The sequence below is a fragment of the Papilio polytes genome, unplaced genomic scaffold (genome assembly GCF_000836215.1).
Source record: "Papilio polytes unplaced genomic scaffold, Ppol_1.0 DF823731.1, whole genome shotgun sequence".
Taxonomy (NCBI): Eukaryota; Metazoa; Arthropoda; class Insecta; order Lepidoptera; family Papilionidae; genus Papilio; species Papilio polytes.
In genome coordinates this window covers 6,235,084-6,261,283 of record NW_013525473.1, presented here as the reverse complement: position 1 = coordinate 6,261,283, position 26,200 = coordinate 6,235,084, and the positions used below count along the sequence as shown (strand labels likewise).

At 34.9% G+C, this 26,200-nt stretch overlaps 2 protein-coding genes across 4 annotated transcripts in view; one reads left to right on the top strand and one right to left on the bottom strand.

Moving 5' to 3' along the window:
* Positions 1-517: 517 nt before the first annotated feature.
* On the bottom strand, positions 518-22,915 carry LOC106103650 (V-type proton ATPase 116 kDa subunit a). 3 transcript variants are annotated; one of them, XM_013283456.1, is made up of 19 exons: positions 22,799-22,915; positions 20,794-20,973; positions 20,342-20,470; positions 18,323-18,411; positions 17,570-17,608; positions 8,750-8,876; positions 8,186-8,362; positions 7,517-7,729; positions 6,586-6,736; positions 6,084-6,223; positions 5,514-5,750; positions 4,993-5,105; positions 4,571-4,713; positions 4,079-4,215; positions 3,551-3,637; positions 2,790-2,909; positions 2,365-2,491; positions 1,761-1,893; positions 518-1,233 (listed from the first exon to the last, which is right to left on the bottom strand). In XM_013283456.1, exons 1-19 carry the CDS (start codon positions 22,913-22,915, stop codon positions 1,134-1,136), a joined length of 2,559 nt encoding a protein of 852 aa, XP_013138910.1. In that variant the 3' UTR covers positions 518-1,133. The 3 variants fall into 3 exon arrangements, with proteins under 3 accessions (XP_013138910.1, XP_013138912.1, XP_013138911.1); XM_013283458.1 differs by lacking the exons at positions 17,570-17,608; positions 18,323-18,411 and adding an exon at positions 19,261-19,346; XM_013283457.1 differs by lacking the exon at positions 17,570-17,608.
* Positions 22,916-23,948: 1,033 nt separating this feature from the next.
* Positions 23,949-26,200, top strand: part of LOC106103534 (transmembrane protein 161B) — a 7,999-nt gene continuing 5,747 nt past the window's right edge. Inside the window, exons 1-5 of the mRNA XM_013283314.1 lie at positions 23,949-24,087; positions 24,189-24,548; positions 25,013-25,092; positions 25,470-25,685; positions 25,844-25,960. Coding sequence (XP_013138768.1) covers positions 24,085-24,087; positions 24,189-24,548; positions 25,013-25,092; positions 25,470-25,685; positions 25,844-25,960 — 776 coding nt within the window. The 5' untranslated portion in view covers positions 23,949-24,084. The remainder of the gene's footprint in view (positions 24,088-24,188; positions 24,549-25,012; positions 25,093-25,469; positions 25,686-25,843; positions 25,961-26,200) is intronic.

Genomic DNA, 26,200 nt, shown 5'->3' with positions numbered 1-26,200 from the left:
CAATTACTTTTAGTGTTTTTAATTAAAAAAAATGTTTTATGTATCCTAAAATTTTTCATAGCTTAGCATGGTTGACATGCCAGTACGGTAGGACAATTATGTTGAACTGGCATGAATTTTGCTCACGGACGGATAAACTGGCATAATGTGAATAAGGCATTATTTGAATGATAAAAAAATAAAACAATATAGATTAAACACATCATTTATTCAATAACCTGAAGCCTGCGCTACTCGTGTACATATACTATATAAAACATATACCTCAAAAACTACTGGAATGACCGCCTCTATATTGTGCTGATTGCATTTAAAAAATAAAAGAGAGCCTTGGATGTGAATTTATAAAAAGTTTTAAGTACATTTTGTCTTAAAAAAACAATATATAAAACCTCACTACAAAGATAAAAAAAATCGCTAAATGTCCATGCACTATTTTTTAATAATTCCTAAAAGCATAGACAATTCTTTTGCATAGATATATGTAAATATTGAAAACTTTAAAACACATTACAAATAGAAGCTAAGATTTATTGAACATCTACATATATTAAATACATAAAATAAAGAAATAACGCGCGTGCCGACGAGAAAGCACTGGAAAATTGTCTCTAACATTTCCTTTAATACCAACAGAAACAAGACGATGGTTCCTACGTACACTATCATAAACCACAAATTGCGATTCACACCTTGTTTTTTTTAAATTAACTTTAGAAATGAGGCCGGGATGGTGTTTAAGTTGGCCGACATCTGTTTAAGAAAACAGTCAGTTAATTAAGTTTTGTTTGTTGAAGATTTTATGGGGCGTTATCGTCGCTTCGCGACAAAGCTCCCTGTAATAATAAATAACAAAAAAAACCTTTAGAAATACTTTCCACGTAGATTCAATTTATAAGCTATATTAAAAGAAGAATAGATTTTAATTGTCTATAGTTAAAGTTTGAAGATGTAATAACCAGTATTAATGTTTGATGTCGTTTAAATTGTCTGTTTTAAACATACGACAATTTACGTAGGAGCCATCAAATTGTCACGCAGACGAATTTTATCTAACAATCAAAGTTGAATTACAAGTTTTTCTACTGAACATGAAGTAAATATTATTTATTTATTTGTATGTTTAGCAGGAGTTACTCCTCGGCCTGTCCGGCGGAGTCCAGCAGCACTTCGAAGGAGAACGGCTGGAAGAGGTATCCCTCGCCCGCGTAGAACTTGCTCTGGAACTCGATCCTGGAAAGTTATATTTACCTAAATTAAAGCATTCCTTCTTATGAAAAGCCTCGGAAAATGGTTTATTGGTTTCAAACATGTTAGCTCGGAATTAACTCTAAAAGTCGCTATGCATATAGCTTGGAGAGAACACTGCGTAATAATTTTAAAACAAATTTTTGACACAAATGTATTTGTATTTTATTTTAAAAACCATTCAGCTCATGTACAATAGCAAAATGACCGATTCCCAAATACTTGAGCAATTGTAGATGCGGTAAAATTGTTAAAAGGACACAGTGATAGAGGACATTTCCCCTTACCATACATGCAAAGCTCGCTTTCTCGTTCTCTTCTTACTCTTTTCAGATAAGGAACTATGTGATATTACACAAAAAGAGAATGAGAAATCACAAGTACAAATATTGTTTACAAAAATATTGTTAACGCCAGTCCTTTTTTACATGTATGACATTTCGTATCGCTTTTTGTTTAGAGTACTATATTATGAAGGAGGTTTTATGTATTGCAGGGTGCAGGGTGCGTACCAGTGCAGACGCAGGGTGTGCAGGAAGGCGGAGAGGCCCTCCATCAGCACCATGATGGAGACGGAGATGGCTGCCCAGCAGGCGAACATCACGTACAGGTAGATGCCGCCCTGGAACCCGAACGACTTCAGACCTGGAAATGAAGCAAATTTTTAATTGTTGCTTACCCCTGTACGTGGACGTGGATGTTATATGTACAACTATATTTTTAGTACTTTATAGTTTTACAAAATTTTAACTCGCAAATCAGTCGTTATGTTTATGATTACATTATTGCTTATGTATCACAATATGGCTATCTATAAATTATTTAAAAACCATAATATTGTCGAGAAAAAAATATATTTAAATTAAGTATTTTCAAAATACTCGTAATTTCTGAATTTTATGCTAATGAATACTGCACTATGGAAATATCAACAGTGACCACGTCGAGCGTGACGTCACATCCGATAGGTGTTCCGATTCACTGAGTGTTATATTTGGCAAGTTACATTTAGATGATTTTAAATAATAAAATATTTGAATAAGCGTTGTTTATAATCGTAGTTGTAGTGTGTTTGTGTGTGTCCGCACAGACATGAAGGAAGGGAAGATAAGGTACCTTTCCTGAGCAGCATGTTCCAGGCGACCTCCGCGAGCTGCGCGTGCGCCAGCGACAGCGCCCACAGCCGCAGGTAGGAGGCGGTGTGCGACACGCTGCCCAGCACGTACTCGATCGTGTGGATCGCCTGCACACACACAGGGGAAACTTAAAACATAAATACTGCAATAATCATTATCGTCTCGAGACAATAGGAAACTACAAAATATCTACTATATAGTAACGAAAATCCAATTTTAGGATTTTTATCTGTCGGCAAGTCGAATCTGTTCCGTGTAATTTCAGAAACGAATGGACTGAGTTTGTCAATAAAGACGGAAACTCATTCTTCTAAGGGAGACTTGGGCGACTCGTAATCAAAACATTTATGGTAAATCAAATTTTTTTATACAGATCAAAGTAATTAATGTTCACATATTAGTAACCTGGTGTATGAAGACTTCAGAGATCTCTTCGTTCTCGTGTCCGTGAGCAGGCTGCACCGCGCCCGCGCCGCCCGCCGCGCCGTTCTCCGCCGCCTCCGTGTTCTGCAGCGGCTGACTTTGCTGTAAACATTATTCATTTGTAGTGTTAAGAAGAAAATTAGTACCACAGTTTAGTTCAGTTCAGTTTCTTGTCTATGGCACTCCCTTAGCGGATTAGGCCAGTGTCGAGTGTTTAAAAATTAGTACCGCGCTGTAGAATTGGCGCTACACTAGATTATTGCCATAAACGTCACTTCTCTAACTGACAGCTGTCAATGTCATCAGGAGGATTGATATTCGCGCGCGATCCTGAGTCTTGATGAGAAGTGTCGCTCTGAGTTTTAAACGATAGTATCACCTAAATAAATTGTTTAAAAGTTGCTTTATTTTATTGTTCACATTTGTCAAATTATCAAAAAAATAAACAAATAACAACAAAAGCCTTTGATATTGGATAACAATTACCGTTACCAGCAACCTTGCTGCTATTAGCTTGTAGTTTTTGTCCCTTTTCCGCATGACGGTTTTTACTAATTTATTTACTCTCCAAGTTTGATAGCTTGAAAATATATAGCCTAAAACGTGACGGAAGTGTAGAGTATTTTATTTAAGAAAGAATTATTCAAAAATATGCTGTGATTGCTGACATCTTAGGCAACAAAGAAGTGTGTGTTGACACTTTATTATAATAGTATAGAAGTATAGACAATACATGTACTTACAGCGCGTTTCTTCTGCTCCTGCATAATAAAGTACGGCTTGCCGAACAACATGACGGGCACGCAGAGCAGCGCCACGATCACGAAAAACTGAAACACAATACAAATAACACTTTAAAATACACGATAAACAACGAATGTGCGATCGATCTCTAAAAATAGCACGTTTTTAGTACACTTAATTTAATATAATCCTGTATATAATATAGGCTAGTGTGTAAAGTAAAAAACCTGATAATTGGGTTTCTAATTACTAAAATGACACAAAACAATTATAATCATCATAATAATTTTAAATAATTAACATTTTTAGAACGAAATTTGACATTCAGTGACGTCATAAGCATCATAGACATCTTACTAATTATAAATGTGAAAGTTTAGATGAATGGATGTTTGTTATTACACATATCATAAACTGCTGAACAGATAATGTTGAATGTTGTACAAACGGAGTTGTGGTAGCATGTGGTAGAATTTGGTATAATCTGGTAGTATGTGGTAGGATATGGTAGGACGTGGTAGGAGTACCTTCTGCAGGCCGATCTGCCCGGCGAACATGTACTCGTCGCACTGCGGACGCGCGTTCTCGTCGCGCTTGAAAAGCATCATGTTGATGAAGGTGATGAGCACCGAGGGCGCGCAGTAACCGGACGTCTTGATCACACCTGACACGTAACATATCACAATGTACAATTTACACTAAAAAGTATGTTTGCAGTACGTGGATAGTGTAGAGGACAATAGTGGGCAGTGCGAGGATAGTGTAGAGGACAATAGTGGGCAGTACGTGGATAGTGTAGAGGACAATAGTGGGCAGTGCGAGGATAGTGTAGAGGACAATAGTGGGCAGTGCGAGGATAGTGTAGTGGACAATAGTGGGCAGTGCGTGGATAGTGTAGAGGACAATAGTGGGCAGTGCGTGGATAGTGTAGAGGACAATAGTGGGCAGTACGTGGATAGTGTAGTTGACAAGTGGGCCGTGTAGTGAAAAAGTGTACAGTGTGGGCAGTGGACACGTACTGGGGTCTCCGAACTTGCCGGGCGTGGGCCCGTAGGTGGTCCACTTGATGAACATGAGCAGAACCATGTAGAAGAACAGCACCGTCAGGAACACGATCTGAGGAATGAACTCCACGTAGATGCTGATGCGACGCTTGAAGTACCTGAACATTAAAAACATAAAACATTATATTGAAAAAAATATTGAAAAAACGACACATTGTTGGAAAATTAGGAAAGTTTAGTATAACATTTTAAAATTAAAACCTGTCTTATAGGACTCGAATTTATGAGTAACTAAACTAATAATACATAAAAAATTTTAATCAGAAAATATTACTTTTTGGTTCTATTTTGAATGGTTTTTTTAAAAACATCGGTGTTGCCATAACCTGACAAACTATTATAACTATTATTATTGCATTAAGTAAGTTTTCACTTACACATGGTTCCAGAGCGACATGCAGACACCGAACAGCATGTGGAAGACACCGATGATGATGGAGATCTTCATCTTGTACGCGTTCATGAAGATTATCTTGTTGGATTCAGCGAGCTAGAGAAAAATAAACATATTAATAAAAACTATGACATTACGCTGCCATTTGTTAGCAACAAAAATTGTTTCCAAAACATCCATAGTTATAATGATAGAAATATTGACATGATGGTGACAACTTTAAGAAAATTTAACCTAATATAGTGATTCTGATAGGCCTTTCTCCAATTGCTATTTAAATTAGGTACTCTAAATTAGGTACCTATGGATACGTTGATATAACAAAATAGTAAATATAAAACTTGAAAGTTTAATTCGTGGGTAAAAACGACTAAATCCTTGTCCTTTCCAACAGAATAAGACAAAGGAGGGAATCCATAGAAAGAGGAAGTATCCTAAGCATCCAGTCAGACACCATCAACAATTACAGATGTCTACCACCATAATGCCACCTTCAAACCGTACCTGCCAGACAGGATCAATGCCGAAGGGATAGGGTGTCTGAATGTAGTCCTCGGAGTCAGGGTTGAGCTGCAGCAGCTTGTTGGCGAGCAGCGTGTCGTTGTTGTAGTTGTTCCGCCACGAGGAGCCGAAGATGTTCAGACTCTTGGAGAAGATGTCGTTGTATATCAGCCCCGTGTACATGGAGAACAGACCCATCAGTAGGATGATGTACCGCCCGCCGAAGAAGATGTTCCAGATCTGAAATAACAATAAGAATGTGGTTGTATTATCGCTTGTAATCTAACTAATAATAATGAGAAAGTTTATTTGGATGAATGTTTGTTAAAGTTTGTAGCATAAATTGCTGACCGGATCTTTATGACATTTGGCATATATGTAAAAAAACACATAGGTTCACGCAGACAGAGTCACGGAAACCTAGTAACATTACAAATGCAAAAGTTTTTATGGATGTTTGTTAGAGTTTGTAGCCTTAACTACTGAACAGATTTTCAACGCTATAAATGCTGATATTAGGACTATTTTTATATATAATTTTTTTTCAAAGTTTAGTAATGCAAGTGTATGTACCTCGCTGTCGATCTTCTTAGCCTGCAGCGGCTTCTCCTTGTAGCACATCCAGAAGCCGAATGCAGCCATGATGGCGCCGTGGCCCAGGTCGCCGAACATCACCGCGAACAGGAACGGGAACGTTATTATCGTGTACGGAGCTGTAACACGATATACACAAATTAATTAAAAATTATGGAACTAATTAATTACTCCTTGAAGGTTTAAAAAAATATTTTCAGAGAACGAAACAAATAGACCATTGCATGTTAGCATTATTATGAACAGACACTAGGACATTCTAGGTTAGCTTAGGTCCTGATTAAGTTATTGCAACGATAGGCTAGATCCTACTAAAACTAGGGTAAGTTCTGGCTAAGTCATATCTCAACTAAGCTATATCCTGTCTAAGCTACGTTAGATCTCATCTCAGTTAGATTAAATCCTGTATAACCTAGACAAATTCCTGCCTAAACTAGGCTAATGTAAGTTCTGTCTGAGCTAGGCTAGATGTGTGACGTACCCGGGTTGACCTCCCTGTAGGAGGCGACGCCGTACGCGTAGATGAGGTTCTGGAAGGCGGCGGTGATCTTGTTGGTGCGGTTGTACGTCGGCGGGTTCTCCATCGTCTCCATGCGGTTCAGGATCGGCGGCACCGAGCTGCCGCTGCGCTCCTGATACAACAAACATCTATTTCATCATCAGCTCTATGAAGGTCCCCATTGAAGGGTACAGCCTCTAATTTAGGGATGACAGTCAATCAACCAAGCTGGCCCACGGCGAGTTGATTTCACGCATATACAGGGTTGCCTATAAAACATCCCTTATGGCAAGGCCGCCCTTGCAAAAATATCGTAGTCAATAAGCTTTGTTAAGTGACAAATAAATAAAATAATAATTAAATAATTTTGAATTTTCTTGCAGATTGCAGGTTGCATCAACTTTATCGACAGGACGTCGGTAAAATTGTAAAACCCTACTGCACATTGGCATTCGAACTCAAGACCTGTAGATTACAAGTCAAATACCCTTATATCACTGAGAATCTAATTTGTTTACAGTAGATACAGAATTAAATATCTTAATATGATTACTAGCTTTCGCCCGCGATTTCATCTGCGTGCAAAAAAAAAACAAGCCTGTGTTCCTCCAGACTATGCTCTTCATCTCCAAATTTTATCGAGATCCGTTCAAGAGTTTAGGCTATAAACTCAAACATCCATCCATCCATCTAAAATTTCGTCTTCATAATATTAGTGTGAACAGTGCGAGGCGCGTGACCGCAAACAAAAGCTAACTAAAACTCGCCCTGAAGGACCCCCAAAGGGTCTGAAACCAGTCGGTGCCGTCACCGGAGTATAAAAGCGTGAGTTGAGCCGTTTCTAATTTTCGCTCAAAGTTATATCTCACGATTATTTAAACAATTTAATTAGTATGAAGTATGATTTACTGACCGTGCCCCTCCTGAGCGCGAGTTGTATAGTCTCCAGGTCGAGTGCGGGCACCCAGCACTCCGCGATGAGGCACTTCTGCGTCACATCCAGGTTGAACAGGTTCAGGGTGTGGTAGATCGCCTTGATCTTGCGCACCTTCACGAACCAGTTCTTTATGTTCTTAGCCGCGGCGACCAACACGCGGTGACGGTGGTCCTGCGTCTGACCTAACACCTGGGAAATCTTATAAGTGAGTATTTTCCTTTGGAGATAGGGTACTGGGGTAATACAGTCTGCATCACCCTGCCTGCACGTGCATGTATTTCGAGAAAAATGGAACGTTTGGGAACGGAAATAATCATTTCTGTCCATCCTCTACTGTCTATTGAAAGTATGTATGCTAATTTGCAACCTTTTTATAGTTTACTACCTGTTGCACAAGACTTTAAATAGAAAAAAGTAAATAGTATAGACTATATAACTCAGTGATAACATAGCTTTTTAATGGTGGAAGATTTTTTAAAATCCGCTCAGTAGTTTTTGAGTTATTTCAATACATACCACAATCCAATCCATCTTTCCTCTTTATAATATTAGCATAGAAATATAGATGGACAATATTGTTTTATTGAAACCAGGCTGCTTGTTCTTTCGCCATCTTATCCTATAAAAAAAAAACAGTGAACATACGGTGTTAAGGTCCTCAATGCGTGTCATAACCCCCATGGCCATCTCGCGGCGGTCCGCGGGCGCCTCGGGGCAAGGGTACAGCGTCGCGCGGAAACCCTCGCATATCTTCTTGACGCGCGTCTTCAGCTGGTCGCCTTGGAAGAAGATGATGAACACCGATTTGTACACCTGGTCCGACTGAAAGCACACATCAATAAAATACATATAAATCTCATACAAAACAGAAACATTTCACTAAACAACATTATTATGAACTATCTGTTGCTCGCGTCTTCGCCCACGTGAAATGTTACTTGATAACATAGCTTTAAAATTGTGATCAAATTTTTGATATCGCCCCAGTAGTTTTTGAGTTATTTTAATACATACAAAAATACAAATCTCCTCTTTTTAATATTAGTATAGATACAGACTAAATACCAATATTATACGACATATAATATTTACAATGCCTAAAAAAATTAAATAGCGTAATAGTCATATCTGGAATTTACGTTTCTAGGTTTCATTTAAGCGTTTAATTACAATGAAACGTAGACAAAGTCAGGGTCATCTAGTACTCACAGAGGAAGGGTCTTCGAGTGGGCTATCAATCTCCGCCTGCCGCAGGAAGACGTTGCCGCGACACGCGCGCCATAACATACGCTCGAAAGCGGGAATACGCTCGCGTAGGATCACACCCGCCACGAAACTACAACACACAACACATTCACTCATATTCTTAATTAATAACAACGACAAAACTGATTTCATAAGTCACAATGTAAGCACCAATAGCCTAATACTTTGGGGTACGGACCTCCGATCTTGCGGTCGAGGGTTGAGTTCCGCCATTCGACTATTGTGAACCATAGGCACAAGCCTAGAGTTAAGTTGGAATGTTTAAAGGAAATATCAGTAAATTACAAGAATCTACGAATATTCTACCAAAAAAAGTCACAGTTTGAAAAATGTATGTTCTTGATTGTACTAGGACTGTTACCGTTACATTCAACACTAACTCATGTTAAAAGCATTTTGTCTCTTTTTTTCTCGAAGAGAAAGAGAGAGGACAAATATGTTTTTAACGCTTCAAATTACTGCTTATCATGTTTAATAATGTACAATCATCATCATAATGTACTTTGTAAATGAAATCAGTTTCGTCGAAAATAGTAAATTAAAAAAATATGTAAAAAAATAGGTACAATGCATTCGATAAAGTCACAAAGGAACTACTTTATCAAATGCAATGATCTTTATTAGAATGATATGAGAAAGAAATATATACCCTAGTGGTACTGAAAGCTTTTATGCTTTTTACAGCAGCAAAAAAAAAATGTAAAAACTATTTACAACTTAATTATAATAATTTTACATATAATTCGGAAAACATTGGTGGTTTATAAAAACTTGAATAATAACCTAAAATAAATTCTTCGATATTATCTGGATACTTATATCAAAAGAATCTTACTAATATTATAAATGCGAAAGTTTAGATGGATGGATGTTAGAGTTTGTAGTTTAAACAATTGAACGAATTTTGATGAAATTTGGTATAGATGTAGAGGATATTCTGGAAGAACACATAGGCTACTCCTTTTTTTTTATTCCACGCGGACGGAGTCACGGGCAAAAGCTAGTATCTAAATATTTCCGTTAACATTGATGTAACTGAATAAATATAGGAAACTCCAGCGTTTAAAATTTCAATCGACTTGATAACGTCAAGGGCGTCTTAAATATAAATGTTTCTATTTGTAATATATTTTTTTCCACCTGATATCTATGTGATAACAGTAAACGTATGTAATGAGAATTCTATCAGTGATAAGAACAAATCTTACGAATGATAATGTTGTTTTAAGTAAATGATATGTCAACGTTAAGGTGGTAACACACAATGCACCTTTATTCATAAAAAGTAACTCAAAATTTACATTTTTATCATAAACGACAATTCAACTCGCGAGACAATAGAATAAAAATAAAACAGGACGTCTTTCTCTCTTATCTCAAACCACCTGTGTACACAGACCCCAAACTTCAATTTCAAACGTAATTTCCCAAAAAATATACACTCTGAGTTAATTCTTCTTATGAGTAAAGGCGCGACTTTGAATTGAATTAACCTTTGTGAAACTTAAACATAAATAGTGCCCAGTAAAGGCGTATTGCTTTCAGATATGAAAGGTTTGTGCAAAATTTATCAATATCTCTGGATGTCGGCGTAGATTCAGACTAATTTATAATAACATACTATGGGCAGAATATTGAAACGTTTTTTAAATATGAAACAGAGTCTTAAATGATAAGGCTAAATTCTTTTTAAATTTTGACGTTTACGAGATTGTAAGCTTACGGAGCGAAGTATTTAAAATTCGTTTCAGTACTTGGTCGTATATTTTTTAGATTTATCTATTTGAATGTCCGACAATCACAGCTAGTTTATGTTGTTCTACAGTAAATACAACACGTATAGTAACTGTATTCGTGCGGGTACAAGGTCACAATCTATCCATCGATAAGCAGCCAATCAATGGAAATGAAAATCTATAATCAGACGACCAACATCGCTTTGACACAAACTTCTCAGAATTAAACGATAACGTTTCACCTTGAAACCTTTTTGTCTTAGTCCTCTCTAATTTACGTTAGATCTTCCTTCTAAAAAAATGTATTCCAACATCGCATATTTTATTAACCATAACGTAGTTAAATTTAAATTAAAAAAGTTTTAAGAAAATATGACCAATCACATCTCTCCGCTAATAAACCGTACTGTCGAGGTCATTTATTACCTACCCATGGGTAAGTCATTTGTCGCTAACAATGCAAAAAAGGTTAAAAACCTACTATAGCAACATACATATGAGCAAAGTTGTAACTTATTTACGAGAGTATTTGACCTAAAAAATTAGGGTACTCGACTAAATATCTAGCCTCTATCAAACTAGGCTTTAAGGTGACTGTGTTGTACCGTATTAAAAATGGGAAGCAAATTAAATTCTCTGACTACATCCGTGAGATAATGTTGCTTATCTTTATTACAGGAGTTAGTGTCGGCTAACCGTTAACCGCATTTAATTCTAAATATCGCTTAAACAAATTACGTTGTACTAAAGATATATTTTGTCGCATCGACGTAACATAATTCATAGCGGTAGTATATTTCACATCATCTTGATACTTGATCATGTAACTATTGGTTTTTCTTCTTATAGTACAACTTCGTCCCCGTGAAACTAAAAATTAATAAAAAGATGTAGCTTAGCTTATGTCACTCACAGGTAAATTACCTTTGTTATGGTGAATTAATTTTTAATATCGACTCAGTAGTTTTTGAGTTATTACATACAAAAATACAAATCGTTCCTTTTTATTATATTAATACAGATATAAATACTAATATATTATGTTCAGGTCACTTGTAGATGTGCATTTGTTTAGTAATAATTAAAAACATTTTACCATTTAGAAAACGTTTCAGCAATTCTGAGGTTATCGAGTACAAAGAAAATTTCTTTATTGAAAAAATTGGTGTTATGTTATCGTTGCCACTCCTAGACATTTTTACGATTACTTTACTCTATGACCTAAATAGATTACACCAAAATGTATCCAAAGGGATATCCATGTAGATAAAAGTATGAAAATCATTCAATAGATCATTTCACTGCGCTGATTAGTATATTAACATCGATTGAAAAACTTAACAAAAAAATAAAGAACAGGATTCAAATTATGATAAAGACCATATGAAGGCGTTAGATCGTCAGGTTACATTATGACGTCACATATTAAACTGAAACTAGCGTTGCTACCTGGGCGCAAATAAGAATACGAATTTAAAAAGCTAACTATCAAAAAACCACAACATTACACAATCTTTAAATTACGGTAAACAGGTTTTTTTATAGCTACAGCATTATACTGTCAATAAATAAATTTTCATAACTCTGCAAAAAGTTGAAGTGGCAACCATATATTCAACGTACTTGGTACGACAGTGTACGACTACTTACTTATGTAGTCAACAATAGAGCGTTTATTGCATAATATATCAAAGGAGTGGTTACTGTCGACTGTACACCACTCCTACCCCATTAGTCTAGTATATCATCAGCTCACTATATGTCCCCACTGAGGGGCTCGGAACCTAACCTAATAAGGGGTGACTAGGCAATAATCAACCACACTGGGCCATTGCGGTTTAGTATTAGTCAAGTACGCGGTGATATAAATAAAATTTTATTTGAACTGTAATTACGCGCATTGCAGTTTAGATACCGACTGTCACGGAAGTCAACATTTACCTAAACTAGGGGAATTTTATTAAAAAAAGAACATACTGCTGACGTTTCGTATCAGGGCGATAAAACATTTTAGATATAATTGTCTAGATTGCAATATTCATTTGCCAATTAAATAATTTTACATTAGTTTTAGAATTCACAAGATTTCTAGGTTAAATTTTCAGTAAAAAACGACCTAACAGATTTTTTTCTATTCCTTTTAAACGGACAGACAAAGGCAGTACACTTTCAATCTGCGATGAAAGGAAAGCAAAATTAATATTGGTATTTTGAAGCTTTAACAAGAATCCCGGCTGGATCATTGCCCGTCCTCTTTTTTTTTTAAAAAAAAAAGGGTGATGTCGAGATCATATTGGCCATATGCCATTTGAGGCTTACAAAAAAATTAAATGAACATTGGTCACATTTGCTATCAGTATATTTGCATCCGCACAGATATTATCACGTGAAGTGGTAACAGCTGATTCACATTGAGGAAATCTCGGAATTAATGCGTCACAGATAATATTTCATGAAATGAAATATTCCATTAAAAAATTAGAGCACACTATTTCTGAAAAACCTTACGAAATTGGAATGAAATGGTTTTACCTGAACGATGAACTAAGCGGAATTTTAAAATGTTTATTTATACACCTGAATGAGGTAACTAAACAAGGCAATCCCCAAGAAAAAATGTAGTTTTCTGAAAAACTATCAACGAAAATAATGTAATAATTATAAAATTACATTTGCTTCTAATTCGCTTATTACCAGATATATAAACATTTTGAATAACTACATCGCTAACCAAATTAAGGGATTTAAGAATGGTTTTAAACCCAGCTTTAGAAAGACATTACGTCAAATCTCATAGTAACACGCTTCTGATAGCTGCACAATTAGACAATACAATAATTAATGTAAATATTATTCAAGCTTATTTGTCTAGATAACATGACCAAGGCAGTACGTAACGCTATACAATATCTTGATTGTTAATGGCCGTGCATTGAATTACCGTCCATCCGATTGACGTACGGTTTACTTCGATTTCCTCAAATAGACGAACGTTAATCAAAAATAAACTTAATCATCATAAACGTTGAATTCAAATTGCTATGGAGCATTATGGCGATTAAAGTTAGATTTACAATTGTGTTCTTTATAAGTATGTGGTTTAGTATCAATGTTGTTTGACTTTACGTAAAGATGATATAATAGATATGGCTCACCTTGGCACGGCACCAAGTCCCAGTGTCTGGGTACACGAAATATCCGATGATTTAACGTCTGGAACTTCATAGCATACTAATACATAAGTTTTTTTTTATATGAAATGCTATCGAAGGTTAGAAAGCGCCGTAGAGAAAGAGATGGAAAGAGAAGTTGATAATATCGGCCTATTCACATTCGGATATGTTTATTTTACGATATTTAGGACCTGTCCCACCACTGACTGATAAGGTAACAAAATCTGATATTTCCATGATATATTTAACACGTTGGATTGATCAGACAATTTACAATTTGTTGGGACAGGCCCTTAAAATTTTAACCGTTCCACAATTAATATTATCGGAAATCACTTACCTGCAAGGATTTTTGTCTATTGTTTTCTATGTAAAGCTTCACAATATCTTTATTATTAAATTATTGTATGTATTTATTATAACGTTTTAAATTAAATGCAAACACCTTCTTATAAACCACCAAAATCTTCTTAAATGTACACATAATATGTAGCTAAAACTCTACATAAAAGGTGTATTAAAAAAACATACTAATACAATATTTTCGTATGTTTTTTAAATTGATGATAATTTACTAGCAATTCTTTGATATTTCACATAGCGAGATCTTTTTAGTCTGTCATAAAGGAATAAACAAAAATAAAAAAAAATATATCAAATAATTGCCAGTCTCACAAGAGCCTTAGCGTTATCCATACAATGAGCAAAGAAGCTGTCGATATATACTACAATCGAATCATTCACTTATTTGTTTAAAATATTTAAAATTCCCGTAATGCTTATAAAGTATCAAAATTATTTAATCCGTCTATGTGGTCTGTAGCAAATGACATCGAAAAGGTTTACCGTTTCTCTTCTTACATTCTTATTGACAAACTAAGTGATTTTTCCATATACTTCCGTTATTTATGACCTACAGCTGAAGAGTTTCGATCGAAATTTATAAAACTGGGCGTCTTAGAATTCAAATTTTAGTGCAATTTTTGCAAGTGCAATTATTCCGGAATAACAAAAATAGGTAAACCCATATTGATAAAACTTTAAATACAATGATATATTTATGATATTCATATGGAAGTTTATTGTCTATATTAAAACAATAACGAATTGTTTATGGAAACAAAACAGTTTGTTCCCCAGTGTAAACTACAACCATTTTCCGGGTTTATATTATCTGCTATAAACTATAAAAGCATAAACAATTACGTAATTAATATGCCCTAGAAATAACTTTATACGTCTATTTTATTTATTATGGTATGAAAATATTCCACAGAATCACTTTTAAATCTTACGAGACTTGATTGACAAAATTCTCAAGATATCCGATAAATGTGCCCTTGAATAATAATCCCTACTATAGATATACTATAAGTGTGGCACGCATTACTCTTAGATGTCTAGATAGGAATGAAAATAAATCACATTTATATATAAAACTAGAAGAAACTAGAACTATAAGCAATTTTCGATTCCCAGAAGTTTGAATCAACATTCATCTTCAGTGGACTAACTGTATTTGATACTTGGATACATTTTTCATTTCATTAAAAGTGTTAAATTTTTTTTTTTTGGTTAATGCATATTTTTTTTAAATTACGACTGACCTATAAACGCCTTGTACTTAACCAGATATGTAAAAGGTTATAAGAGGTCACTGTGCATAAACATTGTAAAACTTTATAAACTGTAATTTTCGTTGCGATAATATATCAGTCACGATCTGCAAGGTGGGTGACCGCTGGTAACGGGATCACGTCACCGATATGATTAATACAAAATATTTGCATTTCTTTACAATAGTGAGAAGAATTCACGAGAGACTTCTAATAAGTCATTGAAAAAAAGTTAAACTAAAGGAACTGAAACTTCTGAAGGCACGCGACCTTTACTACACCGTCATTTGGGGTTTACCCGTAAGCAATGTAAAATCTTTTGACCACAGATTCATTTTTTTATTTACGTTAAGATTGGGTTGAATCTTTTTTCCTGTTAATTCTCTACTGGCTAGTCGACGCTCATTTCCTTATTTGCAAATCCCTCGTCGAAATTTGAACCTAAAATGTTTAGATGAGTGAAGTTTCTCAAAATGAAACCTGAATAGGCATCCAACCTCCAAACAGTCTATTGATCTGACAGACTCGCGTCATTATGCGTCATCGTTATCTATTGTCATTGTTTTTGTTTGTGCTTATCTCATTTTCAATATAAATCGATCATAATATACTGAATACCGGTGTTTTATGTCACACCAGACACACGCTTCTACACAGATAAAGCGGACAATAGCGGTTAATTTCCCGCCAACTCGTACAATGAGGCCTTGTTTTAGGAATTGAAAGTGTCGTATTCATTGTTGCTTATACCGTTATACGTAATTAGCATGAATTCTTCTTACTGGGACAAGGACTGTATCCACTTTTTACCTAATGAAAACAAAAAAAAATAACATATTTAATGTCAGTTATTTTCTTATGGGCTTATTGCCCATCTTACTATTATGTTACGGTAATTAGAAGTGTATGCTAATAAAATATAAATCCTTCCATATTTAATTTTCAAAGTACCAAACTAGTTGAATCCAGGTCGCATAATTAAAAACGTAATTATACTGTCTCTTGTTACTTTTAATCATTGTCATCGTTACATGGCGACACATTAATCTCACCGACCAGCATTGTCACTTTAAGCCATAGATAAATGGCTTGTCTTTTCAGCAATCTATGACGGAATGGTATTCGAAAAATCATCTCGCACATGAAACTTGTACAAAATATTATTCACATTAACTGGACACTTTCGTATAGTAGATTTGTGTTATTTTAATAAAACGTGTAGTACCCAATTATAACACTTTTCAAATATCTTAGCGGCCCAAGGTCATTAGCACGTTGAAATTGAATTCTGATTTCGCTATAGCTTAAATTGTATTCAGCCGATTTGCGTCAAGTTAAGATCCATCAATGTGAAAACAAATGCCTCGTGGCCTAAATTAAATAAAGCTTGAAATACTGTCAATCATTGAAACGGAATTTTATCGAAAACTATAAACATTTACCTTATTCATAACAATAAGTATAAACTCATCGTAATCGTCTATAGAATTTACGTTCTGAATTTGTATTTGATATCAAAAACTTCCAGTAACATTTGTATAGTGAATGATGACAGAATATCGCCAAATACGAGCCAACGTATATTAACAAGTCCATACTTGATCCCCGAAGGTTTCTACCAATGGCATTCACACTCAAATACTTTAAACGCTTATTTGGAAATAATTGAACAATTAGACACGCTTCAGTGCTCTTGAATGAATAACGTGAGACAAGATAAAGTAATAATACATTAATAACTAAGACACTCGTACCAAGACGCTGTTAGAATAATCAAAATAGAAAGTAGAGGCGAATTCGTATTCACATCAGTTGTCAGGTAACCTTAAAACAAAAACTCTATTGGAATAAACACAGATCGAACAAGAAATATTTGATCGAGCACAGAATTCGTTGTCATTGATACTTGTTACGAAATTTCAACAACAATGTGATTACGAAACGCGAAATACTCTCCTGAATTTACAATTTTCGCACCTAATCCATATCTATTCTTGAAGTCCAAGATACCATCGATAACACAGAGATTGACAATGTGAACAGAGGTGACATAGTGAGAGGTTAGTAAGCATAATGTGAATTAATTTCCAAGCTACAGAATTGAAGAAAAATCACATTTAATATGATTTGTATTCAATTATGCAATGTCCAGCCGAACGGATCGATTTACAAGACACGATGACAACCCGCCGCCAGCTATACCCAACTACTCTATAATTAACTTTGTACACTACTAACCAAGGCAGGAATTCCAAGGATTCTTGCTTATCCCGAAAACTAGGGAATAATAGCACAGTGTTAGACAAAAATACAATACATATCTTCACCATTAAAATTGAAACAATCACAAAATATTCATCATTATAAATTACTTGATAAATTTTAGGATTGTTCCAACTTGATCACTTTATACTTTAACAAACATGCATTTGTTATTGTGTCGTGTTCTACATACATCTGTTTCATCATCGCCAACATTTACTTTTTATCCAACGTCATTTGTCCAAATTTCCGAATCTACGTCATGCCCGTATCGCCTTTTAATTGTGATAAATTAACATTTACAAGATCCATCTTCAGGAGTGTGATAGTTTGCTCTGTGATCGTGACACACGTTACTTCGACTTCCGATTAGTAAACAACTTTATGTAAACATTAATGTAATCGACCTTTACCAAATAATAAAGCTGTCTGCTTTGTGAGCACATCGTGATTGATTACACCATCCGAGACGCGCTCGTGCGCTTCCCGAACTTGTAAAGAATCAGTCCGTATAATGACAACACAAACCGGAACATTCACATAGAGATTATTTAATTGTTACTACAGCTAAAATGCAGTAAGGAGTTTACTTCAGAAACGTGAACGGTAACATTTAGTAAGTGTTAAAGAAATTGATACAAGTTTAAAACGTGAATTAGCCTGCAGATCAGCTGTAGGTAATTGTGGGTCAGTGTCACTCTAGTGCCGTATGTACACAAGTATACATACCCTAGTTGGACGTGTCCCATATGTTTGTTGGGGTCGTCGGAAATCAGCGCACGCGTCATCGATTCAGTGGTATTGGCACCACCCTCGTGCTAGCGGACAAACAAACATGTACAGACAGACAAACATCACCCTGGGACGGCACATCGCTAAAGCTGACATATCACATGGACCTATAGTGGCTCAACACTCTTTGCTTGTTGTAGGAAAAAAGTAGCGCCAGCGCGTGACTATGTCGGTGCTTACGAAATATTAACTACGGAACAAATTCCAAAGCGTTTCTTGCATTGTTAGTTTTATACTACTCGCATAGGTGTTTCGTTTAGAGTACAGTGTTTCGTTCTTGTCTATCGCTAGAAGACTAAATCTTCGCTCGACAAAAAATCTCTTCGTGAGGCTAGACTACATAAATGGGTACAGAACTCAGAGATGCATGCAGATATGACAGGAAAACGGAAAGCATGACGATATGAAAAATATAAAAAAATATATAATGCGATAACTTTGCTCTCGGACGTGGACACGCGGCCGGGTGGACTTCAAAAATAAATTATGTTCGTGGAAAACGTTTTGTTAGTCGTCAAACTCACTCAGGCAGCAGTCGGTTAGCATCCGCAGGAGCTCGGTATTAGACCTCGATATTTCGTATTAGAATTGTCAATCTAAGGACGCGGTTCACATTGCTACGGTAGGCTATCATTCAATCACACAAGGAGTTAAAGAGATGTGTTATTCTGATGATGTACTATAGACCGGCTGACTCCAATGCTTGCCTGAGTGGTGAGAGGTAGACTCCCGCGTCAGCGTCACAGTACAAGCGCTGAAAAAATAATACTGCTCTACGACTTGCTTTGACTCATAAAACATCCCATGCCACGTGGCTCAGGATGGAGTAAGGAAGTCAAGGCACGTCAGAGAGCGATCAAAGTTAATCGGCATACCCCAGCTTGAGCGCTTGCCCGCCCGCCATGAGGCCCTCCTCCCCCAGGAGGGTCACCTGTTCCTCCTCGCGCGACGGGTCCGCCATCTTGTGCACACACGCGCCAACATGGCGCCGATGTCATTATTGTGTCCAATGTCAATGTCACTCATTCTTTACAAAATTAAAGTTACCAAATATCAAACGGCATTGTGACATCGACATTGAAACACTTTTTAATAGAAAAAATAAACAAATAAAAAATAAATATAATTTATGAAAATGTCATAAAATGAAGCACATGAAGGACTTTTAATAAGAGAAGACATTTTATTTAAAATTAGAATGTTACTAGAGACTGAAATTAACGTATTTAAATAAGAATTAGATGTTGACGTTAATCAGTGTTTATCTTGAGTTCTTTTTTAGTATAACAAAAAATAAAACAACACAATGGCTTGTAAAATCAATTTAAAAGCCGTATGGTCTGCGTGGAGCTAGTTTTTTTCTACAACAGCAATTGAAACCTGGCTCAGTGTAATAGTGCCTTCGACTGTCGTGTGGTCAATAATTTTTCGTTGATCCTTGACATGGTACTATCGAATTGTCAACACATTTAACCACAATGACGTGTTGTAAAACAATGTCCAATGTTGACCATTGTTAAGATACAAGAAAACAGTGTTTAGTTTACGATGGAGCATAATTCAATAGGGTATGTAATTAGTTGACAAACTTAAAGCTGGCATTACAAGGATCTGCAGCAAGAATTTATCTTATCTCTCGATTATTTTACGACTAAACAGTTACTCGAATTACAATAACTTTATCGGATCGCTGCTAATTTTTTATAATTAAATCATGTGACTTAAAACCAATATGGAGAAAAATTTTGAATAAATTGACTCCAACAATATATGGGAAATTAATTTGGAATTAAAAAAGTAATCATAGCGACGATGTTATAAGTAGATAGAATTTTCATGTAGCAAATATCTAGATTTTAGGACTAAACAAACCAATCTTTTTCCCGTCTACCTCCAACACATTACGATATATTTCATAAAATGACAACGTGATATATACAATAGTTTTTCTCTTACCTCATCGAAGAATACTTGAGTCTTCCTCAGAATATGTTTGAGTTCAGTCAGCTCGAGGTAGTTCCTCTTTAATGCTTCGGCGTTTTGATTGACTTCACGAAGTTCGTTCTCTAACTTCTCGAAGGTGGCCTGTGGTACAAAAATACGGTATGCTGTACGAAAAAGCACATACTTATGCACTTACGCATAACCCAAGGGGGGGCTAATACAAATTATATGGCTCAATTCTACCACGCCTTTAATCATTTTGAAACATTATTTTCAATTTCTCGACAATTACTTGTCATTCAAACCGAAATTTTTATTGCAGAAGAGCAAAGTTTTATATAGAAATTTACGACTAGATCATTTGCGTTATCTTTGTAGTAAAGTCATTATCATTCTGCCCTTTTTCGCAAAGTAGGGTTGGCAGTATTCTTCCATAAATCTGTAGCACTTTAGTAATGTTTTACCTCAAGGTCGATCATCTCCCTAGGCTGGGGCGCCTCGGGGCACTCCCCCGGGATCTCCAGCATGGGTATCCCGTCACGACGGATCTCCTTCTCCAGGTATCGAAGCTTGCGCTCCATTTCATCGCATCGACGGACTTCATTGACGAACTTCCGGTGGAATGCGTTCACGTCTGGATTCAGCTGTAGATATTTACTTTTTAATGTATCAAAACTAAATTATGATGAGATATAAAAATGTTATCGAGAGACATTTTTTAAATTTGATATTTGTATGGATTGGTTAATTTAGATATTTTTTATTGTTAAATAACAGTAAGTTATGTGGAGGACAAAAAGCTGTTGCGCCGACCCTACGGGAGTAGAATAAGGGGATGATGATGATGATGTTATATGACAGTAGGTATGTAAATTTGCATATGTTTCTGGAGTTTGCAATATATTAATATTGTTATTTATTTTTGGATAGCATAGACTTCTAAAGATTGTAAATTTAACTAGTTTCAATAAAGAATCATTAACATATTTCTGGTTACAATTTTTATCTTTACTTCATTAAATTATCTAAATTTTTTATGATAACATGCTTTATCAAAATTAATTTATCAATCAATTATTGAGAATCACATGACCGGTTAAAGTAACAAAAAGTAATGCTTCTTTATTACATAACACTATACAAAGACCTAAGATACTTCTGATGATAGCTCGAAACATGCCAGTAGCTGTACTGAGCTAGCTAAACTAGAAACTGACACTACTCATATAATATAGTTGACAATTCATCATCATCATCATCACCAGCTCACTATATGTCCCCACCGAGGGACTCGGAGCCTACCCTTAAGTTAGAGTGACTAGGGCATAGTCAACTACGCTGGCCACCGTAAGAACGTCGGGTAAATTATGTACATATGATAATTCGAAAAATCGAAAATCACATTGGTACTGCGGGATTCGAACCCAAGACCTGTAGATTACAAGTCAAGTGCTTAAACCACTGAGCCACCGACGCTCTTCTACTATCCGTTAACAATTCATTGTATGTAAACCCATTGCAGCAGTAGCTGGTATACAAGATACTGCCCTATTTTATTATCATATGTATTTCCATATTTATTCATTTCATTACTATATGTAACATGTTAATATTTCCTGTTATGAATTAAGGAAAACTTAACAAATAAATGCTTGCACAGTTACATTGTTATAACATCTTTGTTCTGACTGAATACTTGCAATAACAGTAGTTATGAACAACAATATTAAGTATAACAATATATGTAGGATTTTGTATTTTTATATATAAATAATACTTTTCCTCATAAATATGCATAAACTTATAAATACATACATTCAGTTGTAAATTACTTAATTCAAGTACCATTAATGATTTTAATGAGATAAGATTGATTAATTTTCAAGACTATTTATTTTTATGTATTTGCTAAGAATTATGTAATACTCAAGCAGCAATTAGGAATTTAGCTTTAACTGCTCAACAAGATGTAATATTAATTCAGATTTCTCTTATAATACACTTGTTTCTACAAAATAGACAGAAAAACTACCACTTTCTTAATAAGACCCATAATAGAAAGTAAAACAGGACTCATTTGTATGGATATGTGTGGAAAGTCTAAATAATATGAGCAGTATTTATATTTGAAAAAGTAAGAATTTTTTTATGGCTATACTATAATTATATTCTTTTTTTTTACTAATTTAGATATTCGATTATCTAATTTGAATAAAAAAGTCATTGTAATAAATGTTCAAAGTTTATGGCACTTGTCTCTATGAAAAGGTGGGGCATATATTACAGGGAATAAATCAATAATCTAAGCATCTATCAGTCTTAAACTGGAACAACCTTAGGATATCAATGTGAAAGGGGGTCACAGAGTTCCCATCTCATTGACTGCAATAGATATAAAATATTCAACTAATAAAATAACATGGGTCACTGCAAATAAAACAAGGGGCGTTTATACTGATAAATACTCACGTCGCGAAACTGCACGAGTCCCAGTTCACCAAGTTCGGACACGCAAGCATAAGCTGCTTCACTTTGCAGAAATAGTTGACATAAAGTCATTTCCTCACTTCTAAATAGCGAACCCATTTTTGCGGTTTTTTTCACACTACACTATTAAAACATACAATAAATAGGCTTCGTCGCAACAGTCTGCGAACAGACTTTAGCGGCGACGAAACCGAAATAAGTGCCAAAATCGATAGCTTAATGATTTTCCAGTTCCAGCGGATTCGTCATTCAATGCGCAACGCAAAGCCGCAAAGCTGTGTTGCCAATGAATTTTTTTACCCTGCCCTGCATGTTGTGTAAAAAATCCGTATTTGTATGGAAAAGGATGAACGATAGCCGTAGCACTACATAAAAACCAAAAAAAAAACTCAGCAATGTCGATATTATAGCCTTCTATATAAATGAAAACTATTTGATTTCTCAAGGCTTAAAAAAACTTATTAATGTTTTATTTACATTATCCAGGCCAGGTACAAATTATTGGTTATCAATGACTATTATTCTTTCAAGAGTCAACTTCGGAACCGCATGGGCATCAATATCATCATATCGATTAAAAAGGAAAATTTTTAAGGTAAAGTTATTTATTTTTAATATTTTCGGAAAGTCGTAGAAGCTACTAATAATAACTTAAATTCTAATGAGTTACGCAGAATTTTGTTCATTGCTAATTGTTGGCTAGAAAGCCACAGAACACGGCAAAATCCGTAGCATTGGCAACACTGTCGCAATGTTGCAGAGATAGAAAAGAAGATAGCGATTGAAAAGTGATACCATAGAAAACACATTTGCTTAATAAAATAGCTCACTTTAGTTTTTCAATTATAGCTGTAGTAGAAAAACAATGTGATTTTCTTGTACATTAAGAATTAAGCTACAATGGGGGTAAAAATGTTTACCAAGAAAGAATTTTCTCGTTACCACAAAACAATATTTATACTCTACTGTAGAAATTGGTAGAATAAGTTGTTTTTTTATCTATGTTGGGCTAAAATGAAAGTTCCTAAACTTAAGAAGACACCCAATGAACTGAGTCGCATATAGCTTTCTCTATCACTCAACCCGGTAATGTATAAATGTATCTCCTTCGTTTTGCACGACAAAATAAAAATAACGATATTTTTATTTTGTCCGTATTTTAATGTCAAGGAATGACAGATTAAGGTTATATCCCGGATGAATTTAAAAATAATTCAATTAAAATTAGACCATGAATACTGGTAAAAGAAGTTAAAAAGAAAATTGCAATGGTATGTCTAAATAGGCCATACAAAAATGTATATTTATACAACCTATGAATAAGTTTTCTTTCAACTTTTGAAGATATTTTAACTATATACTATTATTTCAGGCTTTACTAGGCGCACAATTAGTTATAACCCTTATTATGGTATCAATAATACAAAAATTCAGCAAATATTCATTTGCTCGATGGTTATTATGTTCTCAAGGATTATATCGATACTTATATCCTGATAACAATGAATTAAAAACACTAGCTGGTGTACCAAAGGATAAGCCGAAGGGTAAAAAAAGTGGCAAATCAGAGAACGGGAAGCCGGAAACTTTTCATGTGCCTCGTAGTTTGGAGTTGCAGCTTGAGACAGCACCAGTTACAGCACTAGATGTTGTTCATTTAAGATTTTATTCTGAGTACTTATGGATTGTTGATTTTTCTTTATATACAAGCATCGTCTATATCTTGTCTGAGGTGAGTGGTCACAAAATAGTAGTGTTTTAGACCAGAGGAGCTAAACAAATATTCAAACAATAAAGTATATTGTCTTGTATAAACATATCTGCAGTAGTAGTCAAGGCCTGACTAATATGTATTCTAGCATGACTGTTGGCTGAATTAATTTAGATTTATAAGTATTACAACATATTTTAATCTTAAAGTTCTCAATTAATATTTAATATGGAAAGGCATAAACAATATTTAGAATGGGATAGAATTAATCATACTAATATTATAAATGTGAATGTTTAGATGGATAGATGTTTGTTAGAGTTTGTAGCCTAAATGGCTGAATTGATTTCGAAGAAATTTTGGATAGATGTAGAGGATAGTCTGGAAGAGCACATAGACTACCCATTTTTTTTTAATACCATGCGGACAATGTCGTGGGCGAAAGGTAGTGTTTAATACAGCATTTGTATGCATTTGTATTTCAGATATATACAAGCTTATTCCCGTTGAAGGATGAATTCAATCTGAGTATGGTTTGGTGCCTACTTGTGGTCCTGTTTACATTGTATCCTTTAATAATTCAATTTGATATAGAATATTGATCATTTGTTACCCATGTTAGGTCAAGAGTTGAGGTTAATTGTCTTTGATATGAAAACTTGAATACAAAGATTAGACAAACCGTTTTTAAGCCCAATAGAATATTTACTTATGAAATCTGTTCTAAAAGATGTTTTTATATCTATGTATAAGATAAACAAATTCTAAAATAAGAAACTGGTAAATATTCAATTTGAAATTTGAATTTTAAAATAATTGGTTCAAAATGCAGCCATGGCGCTGTTTCGTTTGTTAGATGTTTTCTAAAATTAAATTTAGGTTATACACCTATTAATTCATTGGAACTCCTCAGAGAGATTAATTTCCTTAATATGTCAACAGCAAAATCTTGCTATCCCTAACAAAGCAGTACTTCACAAGTGATGAGTCCATTGGAGAGAGGTCGACATGCATTGTGTCGTTCTGCGCCTTCCTGCTGATAGCTATGATGGTGTTGATTATTGACGAGTCTAATCTAGAAGTAGGTGTGGATCCAGCTTATGATAGCTTCTATGAAAATGCATCTAAGTTTCTTGAGAACCAAGGATTATCGTCAGTGTAAGTTATTATGTGATGTGAAAATGATTCAATAGATTCTTTTTAAATAAAATGACAACACTTACAAAAATAAAAAATGTTTATTTTGGTTTCAAGTATTAAGTAGGTTACACATATTTCTTTGTTGTGGTTTTTTCATAATTCATGTATACTTCCAGGGGGCCAGCTTCCAAATTAATATTAAAATTGTCTCTGGCGGTGTGGGCGGCCTTTATTGGCACTTTATTCACTTTCCCAGGATTGAGGGTTGCCAGGATGCACTGGGATTCATTGAGGTGATTAACTATTATGTTACTAAGATAATAAATACGAAAGTTTATATGGATGGATGTTTCTTAGTCAACTAAATTGCTTAATAGATTTTGGGGAGTAAGTTTAAACTGTCTGATTTTTACAAATGTAATGTTAGTAAGATATGGATTTCTGTTGAAATACTCCTTGGAATTTCTGTTTTTTTTTAATCAAAAATATTCTGTCAAAAAATGTTTTTTGTCAAGGATGACTTGTTTTTTTGT